Raw genomic sequence first — 14,577 nt, forward strand, 5'->3', positions numbered from 1 at the left:
GTGTTCTAGTATCAAGTAGTGGAACAACATAATAAAACAAGCTTAGTACATTTTAAGACAAGTGTAGATATTAACATGTTCCAGCAAAAAGTAACCATCCATTAACATGAATAAATTAGCAAGTAGTTTTATAATAGTTTTGAAATGATTGAATATGTGACTGCATACATCAGCTGCAAAAGTAGGAGCCTTTGTAACTCCTTTTGAAATGGTTCTATTATCATTTACCAAGTATAATGTTACATATATATCGTTTTGGCAGGAGGCTGCAATATATATCGCAATATATACATATGTAAGGAGAGTAATAAATGATTGTAGATTTAACACTGGTGCTCACTGCATCCTCTCATCTAGGTCAGCAGACATCTGTATAGAGCTTTCAGTCTGGCTACATAAAACATAATATATTGATACCGACAGTATGGAAAGCAAGCAAGCTAACCCCCTTGCCTCCATTATGGGGTTAGCTATGGACTGGTCATGAGGATCACGGCTTTCCTTACCTCCAGACTCCAGAGCATAGTCCACCAGACCAGTCCTGTCCTGAGAGTAGAGCTTCAACGCATTCTGGACAATCAGCTTTACATGCTGGGATACAGAACATTGAAATGTTAACATCAAATAAAAGCCCAAAACTAATATGAAGCAGTTTAAACACATCACCTCTTCTGTCAGCCCTTCGGCTGCAGCAGCTATATGCACAGAGTCGGTCACTGTGTGCGCCAAAGACGCCTTGTACTCTGTCTCAATGACAGTCTGAGCTCGGTTAAGCTCCAGCTGCATGGACACGTTCCTCATGATTCTCTGTTCCAGAGAGGTGAGCCATGCCTGCAGATCGGGCGTGCTCACGTAGCGCTGAGAAAGCCAGAGGACCAGAGACTCTGGCACCTCCCCTTGACCCTCTCCCGACGAGCCGCTGCCATAGAACAGAGCATGCAACTCCTTACGCACCTGGGAGGACACCTGCGCAGTTATCTGGAAAGAGGACACGTCAAATTAAAACTGCTATGAAACGGAAGTGAAAAAAGGGAGCTGTATATCGAAGGCAGGGGTCGGCACCCAAAATGTTAAGAGAGCCATATTGGACCAAAAAATAGAAAAAAATAAATCTGTCTGGAGCCGTAAAAAATGTAAAGCCTTATATAAGTGTTTTAATGAAGGCTACACATGATGTGTCTATATTAGCTATAATAGCCTACATCACAGTGTGTCGCAGGCTGACGCAAATCTTCGTTGCCAGAAATGTTGAAATTGAATATTTATTCTACATTTTTACATTAGTAAAATGCAGGCTTCTCAGAGGGTGAGATAACTCCTTGAAATTACTGGCTTAGACTGGCCAAAAGTATAGATGTGTTTGTCCAAGCTAAAGGAAACGGTCGGCCGTCTTCTTTTACTGAATTTATTAAAATGTTTGCAAGCGGGGTAATGTTTGCTGTGGTCTGGAACAACATGGCACACAAACAACTATCAGAAATGCAGCCAATATTACATAGAGATAATGTCTCATGAAACATGCAAATATAAATCAAATACGCACAAGATATAAGCAAAGGAAATTAAATGAGCTCAAATATACAAGGCATAATGAAGCAATATGTACATACAGCTAGGGATGTCCCGATCCGATATTTGGATCGGATCGGCCGCTGATATTTGCCAAAAAATGCGTATCGGCAAGGCATGGGAAAATGCCGATCCAGATCCAGTTTTAAAAAAAATTCCGGTCCGTGTTTTCCAACGCACCGATTTAAATAATACATTCCACTTTTCTGCTGCTCCCTAATTTCCGTTCCGCATTTTCCAGCACACCTTCAACACATCCACAAGTGTGTGTCCTAACCGTTAAGACGGCCATGTGAATTAAAAGTTACCGGTAAAAATGTCAGCTGTCTCTGTGCGATATAGAAAATAGGACGAGACTTAAAACCAGGGGAGACAGGGCCTTCTCTGTGGTCGGCCCTAAGCTCTGGAACACTCTGCCCCTCCATGTTCAAACTGCTTCCACAGTGGAGTGTTTTAAGTAAGGCTGCAGCTAACGATTATTTTTCTATCGATTAAGCTATAGATTATTTTTTTCGATTAATCGGTTAATCTATAGATTATTTTTTCGATTCATCTATAGATTATTTTTCCTTTTACCGATTATTTTTTACTTTATTTTATTTAAAATGAAGATGAAAAAATAAAAGTAGACCAGTTTTTTCAAAAGGCATGGCTTTTATTTACAAAAAAAAAAAGTATGGCCACTCAGTCAACATTGACAACAACATGACAAAATATTCTGTAACAATGTAAACATTTAAAACTTTTAACATTTAACAAAATTAAAAGTAGCTTATTTGCTTTTTAATGTGCAAATATAAAAGTAAACATCCAGTGCAAATCTTAATATTCTGCAATAGTATAAGCATTTCAAAAGTAAAAGTATTGCTTATTTTGCTTTAAAATGTGCAAAAATAAAGATAAACATCCAATACAAAAAAGTGCAAAACAAAATATTCTGTAACAACAGTGTAAACATTTCAACAAAGGTGAAAGTATTGCTTATTTGCTAAAATGTGCAAAAATAAAGATAAACATCCAATACAAAAAAAGTGCCAATCTAAATATTCTGGAGCACTGTAAACATTAAGTATTGCTTTTAAAATGTGCAAAATAAACATCCAGTCCAACACAGTACACAATAACCAATTCTACTCATTCCAGTGAGTGACTAACAGTTGTAATGAAGAAAGGTTAGCATGTCTACTTGCTTTGCTTCTTTTCTTGTTTACAATATTCCCAGCAGCTGAAAATAGGCGCTCAGAAGGGGTCGATGTGGCTGGAACTGAGAGGTAATTAGCCTTCACCTCAAACCAGGACTGCGAGCGAGCTGAGCTGCGGTTTAAGTTTCTAGTAGGTCAACGGGCTCATAGTGATGTTACTAGTAGTTGACTGGGAGGTGTTTATTATCATTTGGGGAGAGTCCGCTGCCTGATGCTCACCTGCTAAACACCTATCTGCTCCACGCTGAAGCGCTGACTACATGCGCTCTGAATACACACTGCTGATTGGCTGATAATGCTTCGTGTGTACCAATCAGATGGTTGTGTGGGTGGGACAATGCTGCGTGTGTACCAATCTGATGGTTGTATGGGTGGGACAATGCTGCGTGCTGAGACAGAGGCAGAGGAGCAAAGCAACTTGTTAAGACTTTAGCAGCTAAAGTTAGCTTTAGCTTAGAAACTCGTTCGGTACACCCCCGTACCGAACCGAAAGCCCCGTACCGAAACGGTTCAATACAAAACACATACCGTTACACCCCTAGCAGATACAAATGACACATTCATGTTTTTGTGTAATGATGACAACGTATGCTAACGCGGACGATTGACTAGTTGATGGTTGATGGTTTTCTTTTCAAATGTTCGTTCATAGCCGTTGTGCTGCTATGATAGGCCATTTCCGCTCGACACAGTGTGCATACAACAACATTAGGCTGTGTATTGAAATACTCCCACACTTTTGACGACTTTTGGCGTGCGTTTTTCCCCTCGCTCGCAGTCTGCTTTGCGCTCCGCCATGACGGTAGTGTGACGTAAATATGCGACGCGTCGACGCACAGAAACGGCGTCGACGTATTTACGTAACCGATGACGTCGACTACGTCGACGCGTCGTTTCAGCCTTAGTTTTAAGTCTCGTCTTAAGACCCACTTTTATTCTTTGGCTTTTAACACTACGTGAGTTGTGTGGTCTTCTGTCCTCTGTTGTCCTCTGTGTTTTTTTTAAATTAATTTTGATGTCTATTTTACTGTTTTAATTGGTTTTACCCTTTAAAATCGTTTTTAATCATATTTATTTTTTATATTGTTTTTGTATTGGTTTTCTATTCATTTATTCTTTGTTTTTATTCAGTCATTGGTGTAGCATAATATTGTTTTTAATATTGTTTTTAACATGGCTGTGCAGCACTTTGGAAACATTCTTGTTGTGTAAATGTGCTATATAAATAAAGTGGATTGGATTGGAGAAAATGACTATATCGTGATATTCGAGTATACGTTCTCACGCAGTTGCTTTTAGCTGCTAGCATTACACGACAGGCTCTTCCCACTCCTTCTTGTGTCTGCTTCTCACAGACAGCAAGCGCACCTTCTTACACACGTCACATACTGTCACGTCATACGTCACATACGTATACGCACTCTCCCAGCAGAGAGGTAGCAGCATGGCTAACAATAGCTGTGATGCTAGCGTAGCCGTGTGAGCGGTAATGAAGGAAGAATTAATTAATTCCCAAGAAAAACAGCAGGGGGTCCATCGTCTGGCGGTGGTTTGGCTTCAAGTGGGAATATGTCAAACAGACAACCGTAATTTGTCAAGTGTGGGGCAAAAGCGTTGCTATAAAAAGTAGCATTACTGCTAATATGTAGCATCATTTGAAAAGTCCCCTGCTAGAAAATGAAGAGTGTTTGAAACTCCGCACGTCAACATCCCCATTGTGTATTATTCAAACTCACCTAATTCAGCTGGCTAGTTGTTATCAAGAGTATTAAAACCCTTTTCAACATGAATCTGACAACTAAGTAGGCTAAATAACTTTAAACTTTAATACATGCTAGGCCAGTATCGGTATCGGATCGGAAGTGCAAAAACAACATCGGTATCGGATCGGAAGTGCAAAAACCTGGATCGGGACATCCCTACATACAGCTAGCCGAGATAGCATGTTTGCATCGATTAGCTTGCAGTCTTGCAGCGACCAAATATGCCTGATTAGCACTCCAACAAGTCAATAGCATCAACAAAGCTCATTTTTGTGCATTCACGCACATCATAAAAAGTTTTGGTGGACAAAATGAGACAAAGGAGTGGCATAAAACAAGTCTTCCTCTGGCAGCGTCGGAGAAAGTTATACATGTAAACAAAATACATTAAGTTCAATGACCGCCACAATTAGTAGGACAAAACGGTGTTCACCAAATACTCTCATCAGTGAAGCATGTTTAGTATAACAGTGGGATTTCTAACAATTAGGAAGGTTTGTGTCATGTGTGTCCTCCTACAGAAACTATATTAAATCAAAAATACATATTTTTTCCCTCATCTTTTTACATTTTCATACATTTTTGAAAAAGCTCCAGGGAGCCACTAGGGTGGCGCTAAAGAGCCGCATGCTTCTCTCGAGCCGTGGGTTGCCGACCCCCCGATCTAAGGGGATGAGTTGCAAACTTACCGTCTCCTGCAGCGAGTCCAGCTGCTCACACTTGCCCTTACATCCCATAACACCTTGCAGGTCCTGCTTGATTCTGCCCAGGTCCAACTCAAGTCTTTGTACCTCTGCCAGCAAAGCATCATGGTCCTCCTGCTGCACAAACACACTGTGGCAAAGACAACACACAGTATAGTTTAATGAAGGTAGATTTTATCATGATAGCGCTAACAAGTGTTGTTTGTACCTAAGGGGAGGTGTGTCTTCTACCGGAGCGACAAATTCCTTTTTCATGTCCTCTTTCTCAAGCTCATATTGCCGCTGTTTCTGCTGCACCCCCTAACACACAGTGGAACAGAATGGGTCACTTTTATGAAACACAAAATACACAGTGTATCTCATTACAAACTGGTGCATTTACAGATACAGTCACTGGTCTTGTGAGATCCAAAACAAAATAATGAAGTTATGAATGACACTCTAAGAGGTAGTCATTTACAATGTGTTTTACAGTTGGCAGTAGTATAAAAGCACATTGCATCTCGGGATGTAACGAGAGGTGTGGTACCCAAGGAACAAGGGTCCCACGCAGGCAGGTTTATCCAAGTGTTGTTATAAATCAGGGTTTTTGGATTATTTTAATCTAATATGGTAATAGTCACCGTCGGGAGTTTTATCCAAGTGTTGTTATAAATCAGGGTTTTTGGATTATTTTAATCTAATATGGTAATAGTCACCGTCGGGAGTTTTGCCATTGTCATCCTTATTACAGTTAATCATTATGTCCCTAATTGCATCGAAAACTGGGATTATTATTGTGTGAAGGTGAATCTTTGATAAAGCTATTACTAGATTGTGTAGGCCCAGTGTTGGCGTTAATCAGAATCAGAAATACTCTATTAATCCCTGAGGGGAAATTAAAGTTAACTAGTTAACGGCGTTTTTCTGTCTTTTTAAGCATTGAAATCAGAAAGGACGCGAAATTCCGTAAATCCACCAGTCCCTTGGACACTGATTTTTTTTTAACCGATTATCGCTTTCCGCCGGTGTTTAGTTTAGTTTAGTTTATATTTGCCGGGTCAAGTTATTAATTATTAATTATTGGTCGACTTCAAAGTCATGCACTTTCCGGTACAATTTCTTACATTTTGATTCGCCGAAAGTGTTATCGATCACAAATACTGCATTTCCGGTATTAGGACTCCCGGGTGTTACTGTTTTCGCATGGCGAGAAATAAACCCAAGAAGCGAAGCTTCAATGAAAAGTGGCTTCAGGAGCCACTTTTCAGCAAATGGCTCACTTATGAAGATGGAAGGATGTTTTGCACGCCATGTAAACGGGCTAAGAAAAAGAACACCTTTACGACCGGGTGCACTGATTTTCAAACATCCAGCCTCACCAGGCACCAAGAAACACCCTCCAATTTGGGTCCCTACAATTACGCTCTTTGGTCAGAATGACGAGACCGTCGATTTGTTACAACTCTTTATTTATGTTTTCCACAAAGCCAAGCGGACATCCACCATGCTATTAACACTCCTGAGTCCTGAACATGCTAGCGCTCCCTCTCCTAACTTGCCCACTTACTTACACATGTCACTCACCCCACATACCGCCATTCTTAAAGGGGAACACACAGCTTATGGCCATCACCAAGCCAGAGATGAAATGCTAGAAGCATTGAGTGCCACTGTATTAAATGACATTGAAACTAACTTGCAAAATTCTAAGTTTGTTGGCATTATTTGCCATGAAAGGTTTTTAAACGACTGATGATGAGAACAGTCAATTCAATTTGTCATATGTATGTATGCCCTGGCACACCATTATCATCATTTTATGACCGAAGAAAAAAACGTTTTCCACTTTTATACTGAAATAAATAACCCTACAACTTATTAAATAAAAATAGAGAAAAAAATACCGGCAGCGGTAAAGTTTCGATCCATGAAGGAAAGAAGAAAGTGAATTAATGTTTATAACTGGATACATTTACAAATGCATAAAAATGTGTTTTCTTTTGTATAATTTTTTTAATGAATTAAGTAACGTTGATGACAACCTTTTTCCAAAACACAATATAGAATGTGAGATATAACAGGATAATTGTTTTCAAAACAGTAACAATAAATCTGGACCCCAAAAATGTACTGTGGGTAGGGCTGGGCGATATATTGAATATACTCGATATATCGCGGGTTTGTCTCTGTGCTATATAGAAAATGACTATTTCGTGATATTCGAGTATACGTTCTCATGCAGTTGCTTTTAGCTGCGGGCATTACACTACAGACAGAGAGATAAAACAAGCGCACCTTCTTACATACGTCACATACTATCACGCCTCGCGGAGCAGAGAGGTAGCGGCATTAGCTGTTGTGCTAGCGGTGCGGTGCGAGTGGTAATACGAGAGAAAGAAGGTGCGAATATGGTAACAAATGAAGGAAGAATAATTAATTCCCAAGAAAAACAGCAGGGGGTCCATCGTCTGGCGGTGGTTTGGCTTCAAGCAGGAATTCGTTGAACAATTATGCGGCAAAAGCGTTGCTACAAAAGTAGCATGACTGCTAATTTGTAGCATCAATTGAAAAGTCACCCGCTAGAGAATGAAGAGTGCTCGAAACTCCGCATGTCAACATCTCCGTTCGGTACCACACCGACAAAATGCCCTAGCAACCATTTCCAGATCAACACCGTATGAAAATAATAGTCAACAACAGAAGGAGATAACGTCCGCAGGAACCTCTGACATAACGAAGGACATATACTATTTGATTTCCTATTATGCAGCTCATTTTTATTTGACACTTATTCAAATATCTTGTGTGACATCATGCACAAAAGTGCACTTTATCTGTTTTTAACTATTGTAGTGGCATTCTGTACAAAAAGTGCACTTTAATTTAGTGTTGTTTTGATATGTCATCTTAGTGACATCATGCACAAAAGTGCACTCATAGCTTGTTTTAAAATGTCTCTGACAATCTTGCACTTTCTGTTTTGAAATTACATGAATCTTTGTGCCACTGCTTAATAACTGTTAAATGAATACAGTTTTGGTAAATTGACTTAGTTGTGATTTCCCTCTCTGCATGAGAGTTTAAAATGAGCATACATTAATGCAGTATGAAGAAGTATGTAGACCCATAGAATCATCATACTGCTGTGATTATACGCATCAAGTGTTAATTCAAGGCTAAGGCAAAATATCGAGATGTATATCGTGTATCGTGACATGGCATAAAAATATGGAGATATTAAAAAAAAGGCCATATCGCCCAGCCCTAACTGTGGGACCCCATTCCTAGCGCCAACACTGAGGCCCTAATGTTGTAGCTAACAAGTCCATTATTGCATTGACATTGACATCCTTCTTCCTCTTTAGAAAGCTCTGAAGTGTTGTTGTGTGTACCTCAGTCTTGGAAGCCAAAGCGCTGAGCAGCAATTCCAAATCAGCTAAGCGTGTTGTTTGACTCTCTTGAAGCACTTTCAGCTGCTCCTCGCTCTGCACGGAAATGCAAAGAAACATTTCAGGCCAAACAAAACTCATGTAACTTGACACTCAATAATCAAGGCCAACATTAACCGTGTACCTGCACTCTGAGTATGCTGTCCTGCTTGAGATCTCCCCGCAGCACGCCCAACCTCTGCTCGAGCAGGGATGACACCCACAAGCCCAGTCTCTCCCTGTCTGTCTCGGTGTGGAGCTTCTCCTTCAGGCTGTTGTACAGACTCAATATGTCCGTGTGATGCTTCTCCTGCTTCTCGTCACTCTGTTGCACTCGTTCCCACAAAAGGGCGAGCTGGCGCTCCAAACGTTCAAGGCGTTCCAAGTCCAGACTCGGGACAACAATTGGCTGAGGGGAAAATGTTTTGACTCAGTATGCTAGTTTCTTTTAAAATTATAATTGACAATTGCTATCGAGCTTACTGGTGCCTGAGAAACCGTTGTGGCTGGTGTCTGAGCAATTGGTGACTCTGGTCTTGGTGAAAGAATTGGAGCAGCGGCAGGCACCAAGTTGGACAAGAAAGTAATGGGAGAGGAAGGACGCCACTCAGTGATGTTTACGGCTGGGAGGAAGGCTAAGAGGGCAGCGGTGGACGGACCCCACAGCCACAAAGCTGCATGAGAATAAAAGGAGTTCATAACAAAATAAGCAGTGAAGTTGTGAAGCGAAGTGAAGTGAATTATATTTATATAGCGCTTTTCTCTAGTGACTCAAAGCGCTTTTACATAGTGAAACCCAATATCTAAGTTACAATTAAACCAGTGTGGGTAGCACTGGGAGCAGGTGGGTACAGTGTCTTGCCCAAGGACACAACGGCAGTGACTAGGATGGCGGAAGCAGGGATTGAACCTGGAACCCTCAAGTTGCTAGAACGGCCACTCTACCAACTGAGCTATACCGCCCCTGTTGCTAGGTATGCGTCCTGCGTCTGACGCAAAAACATCTAAAAGGACGTAGCAAACTCATGATCCATGCATACCAGGGACACATCTTATTTTCACTATGAAGAACACTTTATTGTGAACAACCACTCGTGTTTTGAAATCACGATAACTAGCAAAAAGCATTGGAGACCAAGCAGCCAACCAAGACAAAGTTTGTTAATGACTGAAAAGAGGGCTTACTGTGTTCAGTTAATTCTACAGTTAAGTAAACGCGCTCAGGTGCTGAGAGCGATGGACAGAGAGAAACCTCTTTCTCCCTGTTTGAAGCGAGAGATGAAACAAAAATTCTGATTGGCGAACATGTCTGTCACTCAAAAGTCGGTGACAGCAGAGAAATAAAAATCTGCCTCATGCGGTTACGTCCATTCATCCATCCATTTTCTACCGCTTATTCCCTTCGGGGTCGCTGGAGCCTATCTCAGCTACAATCGGGCGGAAGTACCCTGGTTACGTTATCACACTAATTTAATAATGTCAATTTGATGTTGATTAATCGTGCAGCCCTAACTGCAGTGTTTCCCACACATTCATTTATTTGTGGCGGCCCGCCACGAAAGAATTACGTCTGCCACAACTCGGATTTTCTTAATTTTTATTTTCGGGATTTGAATGCATTTATTTTGAAAGGACAGCTGGAGAGAGACGGAGGAGGGGGGAGAGAGGGTGAGAGGGTGAGAGGGGGGATTGACGCGGAGCAAAGCGACTGTCAGGTGGCATCGAACTGGGTCGCCGCAGCGGGTGCTCTACCAGGTGAGATAGGTTATAGCTGCATCGCTCGCGGCTCGTCATATATTTAACGTTAATCCGCGATTTCACCGAGCGTTTCACTGACGGTGAGCAGCCTGACGCTGCTTCATTAACACCGCCGCTCACTGTTTGACTCGGGGGCCGGGGCAGACGCACGCAATAACAGTCACCTGTTACCATACCGACGAGCTAACGTGTCCAGGTTATAACCCTGTTGTCAATAAACACACGTGGAGACGGTGCTTCAGATACTAATTTGATACTGCAGTAGTTATCTTTTGTGTATTCATTATGTAAAATGGATGGATGGATGGACTTTTAAAACAAAACTGTTATTATTAATTAGTAAGTATACATTTTTTTAGCCTTTTTAGAGAAAATCATATCATTGTAGTAAATTATGCAAATTACTCGATGATGTCATGGTGACCACGCCCATAGCCACGCCCCCATCGCCACAGGTATCTTGACAATTTATGGGAAACACTGAACTGGATATAATTCTTATGACACTATGGAAAGTTAGCGCCCTCTAGGCACCCCCGTAAAGGTTGTAAACAGACCCTTTTATTGGGGACCCGCTGAATATTCCCTATGGATTCCAGAGATTCACTAAATTGAAAACCTATCAACATCACTGAATTAGTATGCGTTTCACTGTTAATATGAGGGTGTAGGACTAGAAGTATAGACAAGAAGCCCAAGGCCGGCTGACCTGAATGTGTCTCCTGATTAGTTGCATACACTTGGGATGTGTGCTGGTTAAAAAATCTACTGCTGCACTACCAACTGTTTAAAAAAAAAAGCTACTTACCTAAGAGGAGCAGAAGGGGCAGAAGAAGCAGGAGAAGCTTCCAGAGTTTGGGAAGGCATCTGAAAGTTACACATTGGTAAATTAAAACCCAAACTGACAAAAAGACAAGAAAAAATTAATAAGGAACCATTAGTTTGGTTGTTGCATTTACCGTGTCAGAAAGAAGACATTGAGAATACACATGAGGGACACGAGCTGGTACCAGCCAGTGGCAAGAATCCACAGCAGACTCCGGCCCGCCTTCACTGATGAGATTGAAGTAAAAGAGGATGAGCACATTTTCAGACCCACGTGAGAGAACACTTGACCAACCTGGTGCTGTTACAGCCGTCCACAATAGTGTGAGGATCCTCTGTGTCATTGTCCCAACACTTGAACCCAAAGCTTTAGCACCTCTCGCCACAAAATAACCCGGCTGGAGGAGGCAGTGACCTGGAAACGGGTGACAGTCACTGCATATTAGTCTATATTTCAAAAAGCTTGTATACTCTCATAATGATCATCTCAGGTCAACCTGTGTAAGCCAGTAGGCTCCACAGCGCCCCCACCAAGCGCTGAGACCTGGAGGACTGTGTGAGGAGGACGGTCTGTGTCTCAGAGAACTGCTTCCCTTTACAGTCATCACCTGTGTGCACCAAAAATGATGGCAAGCAAAAACAAAACAAACAGCATGACTCAACCCACGTGTAAAAATGTGCAAAACAAATTGAGATAGCACAAATAAAAAATGTGTCACAAACAAACCGGATTACAAGCATGGACATTGAACAGAAAATAAATCAGAGCTGTTTTGTTTGGGTGTGCTGCCAAGCACCAGAGTGAGTTCACTAAAAATAATCATCTATCATACTAAAAATAATCATCTATCATTATTGACAGGCTGCTGAACAGGAAAAGCAGTTCACACAACCTCTGCAGAATAATCTTAACACAGGTCATGCATGTTTAACGCTTTGTCAATCGGCAGACAACAGGCAGTTGACCTGTGGTTCGAGTGTGTGTGTGTGTGTGTTCTGGCAATGCTTACTTAATGGGGACATCGCTGTTTACACAGTCACCTTTAGGGGACCTCTGACGGTATGGGGACAAAAAAACAGGTCCCCTAAAGGGAAACCTTTTTAAATGATAGTCAGATCCATTCTGAAGATGCCTAAGTGCTTTAAGCTTTGGTTAGTTTGAGTGTGAGACATTTGCACAGCATTTTTGGATTTTTTAAATTTATTTATTTATTTTATTTTATTTTATAAATGATCCTCAGTAGTCACGTACAAATTTGTGTGAATTATGCAAAATTATTTAAATTTGGTCCCTATGAACCGTATGAACTCTTTTTCCCCAAGGTCCCCAGTAAAAATGATCGGCACATTACTTCATCAATCCAGAGATTTAAAGACGTGTATGAGCTAGCTGGGCAGTGGCTATTTTACCACATTTTTTTTTATGCCTCCACAACCTGTAGAAAGGGTGGTCCCCACAAATGATGATCAAAAACTTGGTCCCCATTCCAAATGATAACCAGTGTGTGTGTGTGTGTGTGTGTGTGTGTGTGTGTGTGTGTGTGTGTGTGTGTGTGTGTGTGTGTGTGTGTGTGTGTGTGTGTGTGTGTGCGTATGCTTACACAGGGAACCATTGAGATTGAGATGTGATGCATCTTCATTTGCTAGATCATTTACTACATTCATGCTCCCGCAGAAACTTGAGTGAGCTGAAAGTTGAAAAGAAGAAACGTCAACAACAAACTAAATGAAAGTGCCTAATGGAAAGCCTTGTTCAATTCAGATTTTTTTTGCTAATATGTAACGTGAATCAGATTTTTTAACAATGCAATAAGGTATAAAAGAAAGGGCATCTCTATCCTCCTTCAAATCCGCAATAAAAGTTCACCTCCAGGCAGCTACAACCCTAAACTAACACCCTCCCCGGATTGCTAATAATCAAATGTAAACAATCAAATGCAGATACTTTTTCTTATGCCTTCTGATCTCTCTCTCTCTCTCTCTCTCTCTCTCTCTCTCTCTCTCTCTCTCTCTCTCTCTCTCTCTCCCTCTCCCTCTCCCTCTCTCCACTACTTGCTGTCCATATCCTACCCCCCCCCTCCACACCCCTGATTGTAAATAATGTACATAATTCAATGTGATTATCTTGTGTGATGACTGTATTATGATGATAGTATATATCTGTATCTGAATCATTTAAGTGGACCCCGACTTAAACAAGTTGAAAAACTTATTCGGGTGTTACCATTTAGTGGTCAATTGTACGGAATATGTACTTCACTGTGCAACCTACTAATAAAAGTCTCAATCAATCAATCAATCAATCCCAAATTTTTCAAATCTGACCCAGCCGTTTTTTGTATGTGGATATACAATGGATATGTATCGAATGCAACTGCAGTCCCAACGCTCATGTCACGTTCATCCGACCAATAAGTCATCAAATAGTGGTAAGCGTCAAATTTCGGTTGCAAAATAAATAGTTGACAAATGAGCAGAAAACCGGCGAAAATCATTTTAGGAACGCACATCAATGTTTCACAACTCCTGCCTCCAACTGCTCGCCAACCCGCTCTTCTGAACAAATATCGAAGCAAATGTACCTTAAATTAGGAGATCCAATATGCTTGGTTTCTTCCTTCTCTATCTTCTGCATCGCAATAATCCGGTTCAGAAAATAATTGACTCTGATTGCACAAAACTCTTGAAATTGCTACGACTGATCTAATACTCTTGAAGCCATGTACGTGTGACGTCATGATGTCATGTCTGTATGTGGGTCCAATTGCATTCACATTAGAAATCCAATTTTTTGAAATGTGAACAATTACATGAAATTTGACCAAAAAAAAAATCTGAAGTAGACATCCTACTCTGCAGTGTGAATGTAGGCAAAATGTCACACAAGGAAACAATTAATATACTCCTGAGAACCAGCATCCTCAGCAGACATTTTGTTATGTTTTTTGTCAGAATTATAAATCTTGGAAGAAAATAGCCCTGTTATGCAAAATAAATGACACATGTTTTTGCAAGGCAGGCAAGCAAAAATAATTTGATAAGTCATCCTTTATTACTTAACTAACTGATTAACTCGCCATACAATTAACCTTAAAAGTTTCCCAAACTAAAAGAGATTTTTGAATTGTTTTAAGGGGTTGTTACCTTGTACTTGAGAGTCTTCTGACTTGTTGCCAATCAATCTGCCCAGAGTGTTTTGCTTTAAAAGCCAAACTTGAGACAAACTGGAGGACATTGTCCGTCTCATGGAGTCTGTACATGATGCAAACACACCTGGTGACAAGCACAAATACAACTTATTCAAAACAGTAGTATTACTATCAAAAGACAAAAAGTTTAGGAGATA

General features: G+C 40.9%; 1 protein-coding gene across 5 annotated transcripts in view; it reads right to left on the bottom strand.

Annotated features, from left to right (window-relative positions):
* sun1b (Sad1 and UNC84 domain containing 1b) overlaps nucleotides 1-14,577 on the bottom strand; it is a 74,403-nt gene that overhangs the window by 6,713 nt on the left and 53,113 nt on the right. For 4 of the 5 annotated variants that reach the window (XM_062036639.1, XM_062036637.1, XM_062036640.1 and 1 more), the window contains 13 exons: nucleotides 14,376-14,504; nucleotides 12,833-12,919; nucleotides 11,729-11,839; nucleotides 11,527-11,646; nucleotides 11,366-11,459; nucleotides 11,215-11,273; nucleotides 9,132-9,322; nucleotides 8,794-9,057; nucleotides 8,613-8,705; nucleotides 5,447-5,538; nucleotides 5,224-5,368; nucleotides 667-978; nucleotides 507-591 (listed from right to left, as the gene is read on the bottom strand). In XM_062036639.1, coding sequence (XP_061892623.1) covers nucleotides 507-591; nucleotides 667-978; nucleotides 5,224-5,368; nucleotides 5,447-5,538; nucleotides 8,613-8,705; nucleotides 8,794-9,057; nucleotides 9,132-9,322; nucleotides 11,215-11,273; nucleotides 11,366-11,459; nucleotides 11,527-11,646; nucleotides 11,729-11,839; nucleotides 12,833-12,919; nucleotides 14,376-14,504 — 1,782 coding nt within the window. The remainder of the gene's footprint in view (nucleotides 1-506; nucleotides 592-666; nucleotides 979-5,223; nucleotides 5,369-5,446; nucleotides 5,539-8,612; nucleotides 8,706-8,793; nucleotides 9,058-9,131; nucleotides 9,323-11,214; nucleotides 11,274-11,365; nucleotides 11,460-11,526; nucleotides 11,647-11,728; nucleotides 11,840-12,832; nucleotides 12,920-14,375; nucleotides 14,505-14,577) is intronic. The other variant, XM_062036638.1, reaches the window with a different exon arrangement.

This window comes from Entelurus aequoreus, linkage group LG25 (assembly GCF_033978785.1).
Source record: "Entelurus aequoreus isolate RoL-2023_Sb linkage group LG25, RoL_Eaeq_v1.1, whole genome shotgun sequence".
NCBI classification, from domain to species: domain Eukaryota; kingdom Metazoa; phylum Chordata; class Actinopteri; order Syngnathiformes; family Syngnathidae; genus Entelurus; species Entelurus aequoreus.